The 4,378-nt window shown below is 32.8% G+C and overlaps 1 protein-coding gene across 1 annotated transcript; it reads left to right on the forward strand.

The window, feature by feature from the left end:
* Positions 1-516, forward strand: LOC114424039 (protein SET DOMAIN GROUP 41-like). Its single transcript, XM_028390908.1, has one exon. It carries the CDS (start codon positions 1-3, stop codon positions 514-516), a length of 516 nt encoding a protein of 171 aa, XP_028246709.1.
* Positions 517-4,378: the final 3,862 nt, after the last annotated feature.

Genomic DNA, 4,378 nt, shown 5'->3' on the forward strand with positions numbered 1-4,378 from the left:
ATGGATACTCATTCCTTTCTCCATACCAGCGGCGTCGAGCGCCACCTACCTCCCTCCGCTCACTCCTCTGACCTCCGTACCGCCCTCTGCCTCCTCCTCTCCCACTGCCCCTCCTCCTCCTCCTCTCGCCTCGCCGGCCTCCTCTCCAATCGCCACATCCTTACCTCTCTCTCTATCGAAGACGAAGTTTCAGAGAGAATCAGCGTCGGTGCCGGCGCCATGGCAAAAGCGATTACGAAGCAGCGCGGCATCCCCAACGACGATGCCGTTTTGGAGGAAGCCACGATTGCACTTAGCACGGTGCTAACGAACGCCATGGAGGTGCATGATAACGAGGGGCGCACCCTCGGAATCGCGGTTTTCAACCACATCTTCTCTTGGATCAACCACAGTTGTTCCCCCAACACATGCTATCGCTTTGTCCTCTCTTCTTCTTCGCATTCAAGGGAAGCCAAACTTGGAATTGCTCCACACCTACAAGTGAAGTACTCTTTCTTCACTTATATACATAATTAGCTCAATTATATACATAATTAAATATTAAAAAAATTGATTATTAAATATTGTATAGCATTAAATTTATTTTGAATATTTAACTATTTAAAAAATGACTCATTTATTTTCATTCAATATTGAAATTGTAATTTTTAAATAAATATTTAAAAACAAAAAATTAAATTTCATTGAAATTGAATTACTTTATCCAAACAAGGAAATTAAAATACAAGAAATTAAATTGCCTCATCCAAACAACATATTTACAAAATGAAAGGAATTTAAATCAAGACAATCAAAATGTTATGTATTTGAATTTTCTAGAAATTTTTAAATCCCCCATCCAAACACATGGTTAGGGATTGAATGTGTTTTGTATTTTTAGGACATTAAATATTACTATTTGTACTTTTCTATTTAATGTTTTCTTTATGAGACAATAGGAAAATTGGTAGAAATATTTACAAAAGGATATATAGTTTTTGGTAATTGGGTCAACTTTAAAAGGATATAGTATTAATCCCTAAAATATTTTTCATTTAAGAAAACATTAACTTTTTCTAATAATACTTTCATTTTCTGTATCTTCTCTAAACAATGAAATGAATTTACAATTATGCTTTAATTCTTTTCATAAGATTCTTATTTTGATTAAAGAATATCATTTTATTATAATAATTTGTGTAGTTAATAATTTTATTAACATATATATTATCTTATAGACAAATAACATGAAACAAAAAATAAAAAAATACGTTAACATATTAAATGAGTCTCCCACGTTAAGTATCTTTTTAACTTATATAATATAATGTTAGAGTCTGATAACACTACTATACAAACAACCTTTTACATTAGTTATTTGCTACATACAAGGTCGGTTACGAATCGTCTTTGTAGCGGGCGTCGTAGAACGTGTAGGCTTCTACGACGATAGTTCCCTAAAACCGTCTTTGAATGTGACACATTCTAAGACGGTCTCGACACCAAAATCATCTTGGAATGTGCCACATTCTAAGACAGTTGTGGCGCCAGACCGTCTTAGAATATGTTGTTTTTTTAATAAAATGATTTGTTTTCATTACCACCTGATACTTTGTAAAAAGGTCTATCATTTTATACATGTGTAATGAAAGAAAGTCATATTTAATATATATATATATATATATATATATATATATATATATATATATATATATATATATATATATATATATATATATATACACACACACTCACACACACTATTGCAACCACTTGAATATTGTAAAAGTCGTTCTCCGAAAAGAAGTTTCACAAAAACCTAATTTCATAAAAGAAGACATTTTACACCAAATTCAAATGCAAACTAAAGAGAGTAAGAGTAAATTTGACAGAACTTGTTTTTAATAAAATTTAAAGGATTCCAATTTCTTGGTGCGACTTTTTCCCTTATTATGACTAGCTTAACAATTAAACTACATCATAGGCTATCAGGCTTAGCTGAGCACTCCAAAATTTCTTGAAAGGTAAAAGCACAACCCAAAATTAAAACTTAAATACAAGTACCTAATATTTAATTAAAACATATAGGAATGTTGTTTATCAACATATGAAGTTCATACTAGTTTGTTGTCATCCAAGTTTGGCAAACCTTCATTTCTGCGGGTTGTCGTTGTACGTTGTTTGGGAGTCTCAAATTGAATTAATCATGTGGTTTCTTCTAGGAAACATTAGGTCCCTTGCTTGGTAGTTACAATGGACTCTAACATTGTTGGGTAGGACTCTAAGGTCAACAAAATTTCCTCCAAAATGTGGAAAGATATTATACTTGTGTGCCATATGGTTTTCCAACAAGATCACCAAGGTTCAAGTTCTCCATCACCTGCCCATTCATTATATTGAAAATTACCAACTCTGTCATTCTAGACACAAAAATAGGTATAATAATGTAACTTACTTGGTCTCTTTTGGGTCACCCCGAACCAAAAAACTGGTTTGCTTAGTTATATCTTGAATCTCTTCCTTATCAACAAAAATTATGTACCTTATAATTACATGTAAAAGATTTAGTTCATGTATTTGATAATATTCATCAGGAAAGACATCTATTTGGTTTCTCTCTTTGCAATGTTAGTTTTACGTCACAACTAACAAGAAATTACCTACTTGTTCAACATTTTAGTAATGGTTGTACAGGTCTTTGGTGAAACCACTATTGTTATTGCATTTTTCTATCAATAACCAACAAGAGAAAGTGGTTAGGCACATGATATTTAATTATATTGTAGAAAAGACCAACAAATGAATTATGTGAGAAGGATAAGAAAATCAAATCACCATCAGCCACGCATGTGCGATATTATTTGTTCGTGTTGTTGAGGTTACAAAAACAGTGTCACATCCCTAAGGATTTTAGTTAGAGACCCAATTAGTTAATCATGTATTATAATATGAAATATAAAAAAAGAAATTGACAACAACTTGCAATTTGTGTCAAATAGTTTCAGTCCATACCAAGCAGAAGTTATGATGCCATCCAAATCCACAAAATACACGAATAAGCATTAGACAAAACTTAGATACAATTTCTTAGGCAGAAATGTATTTTAACCTTGGTAATTAACTTACTAAAAGTATGCATTAAAGGATTATGCAAATTACTGAGGTGAAATTCCAACTCTGATTGGAGAACAAGACCAACAACACATGAGAAATTGAATCTAGGTTTTGTCCATAAGCATTCTGCTGGTAACTGGCATGTAATCTCTGTTACTGCTAAACAAACGACTTGCAGGGCATACACCAAAGAATTTTCATCTGATTACAAGTGCTTTGCTGACTATATGGTGACTAGTTGACTACAAAGTTATGAGTTTGAAACACTAGTCAACTACTAGACAAAATGTAATTATTACCTCTATATCTAGGCAATCCTTGGAGTCCGAGTTACATGGAACAAACCCTGAAGCTGCAATATCTTTCTGCCCTTCACCTGATGGAAAGAACAAATTCATAATTTTGTACATCCATATTATAGATCTTTTAGAAATTACTTGTTCAGAAACTAAAATGCAGTTCTCACCAGTTGTGTTGCTGCACTGGTTTTTAGTGTAAAAGAAAGATTTGCATAGACTTTTAACACATGGAAAATCTTCAAGTACAGAATCCCTACATTCATTAAAACATGCGAAGACTATAAGACAAAATATAGTCAAATGAATTGGATTAACTTCATGCCTATGGCAAGCCACTGAATATTGAATGTCTCTATTGGTGTACATGTAAAGAAAGAATAAAAGAAATAAAATTTTGTACTATAATTATCATTCTAAAAAGGAAATATGCAAAATTTTTGTGCTCTAAAGTTGATTGGTCTTGAAGCTGGTGATCACACGAAAGTGTCGTTTTGTTGAAACGATCACTCAGGCAATCCTCCACATGCACTTGAACTACTAGACTGATATTTATCATACAGAAAAGGGTCAAAGTCAATTTCATTTTCGAAACTTTCATCAATGAAATTGAATTCTACTTCTGTTTCATCCGTGTTCCCAAATCAAATACTTATGGGGTGAGTTAAAGCCTTCAGGTGCATTTATTCCCAATTCTTACCAATTTTCTAGTGAAGGACGCCTTTCCAATAAATCTTCTTGATCTTTGGGAACAAGAAAATCACTACTTTCACATCCATAGTACCAGTCCATCCCAAGTAGTCTTTAAAGTGTTTAAAACATGAGCATATTAGCATTTAGCTTTTAGTAAATGCCTTTTATAAATGGAAATATGCAGAATTTGCTGACTCAAACAAACAACCTATTTGATTAACAGAAAAGGAGAACTTCATCCAACCAAGCACAAGAAAGGTATGCAGGTCAATTGTTTCTATCTGAATTCTGGAGTT

This window comes from Glycine soja, chromosome 8, assembly GCF_004193775.1.
Source record: "Glycine soja cultivar W05 chromosome 8, ASM419377v2, whole genome shotgun sequence".
In the NCBI taxonomy this organism is placed as follows: Eukaryota; Viridiplantae; Streptophyta; class Magnoliopsida; order Fabales; family Fabaceae; genus Glycine; species Glycine soja.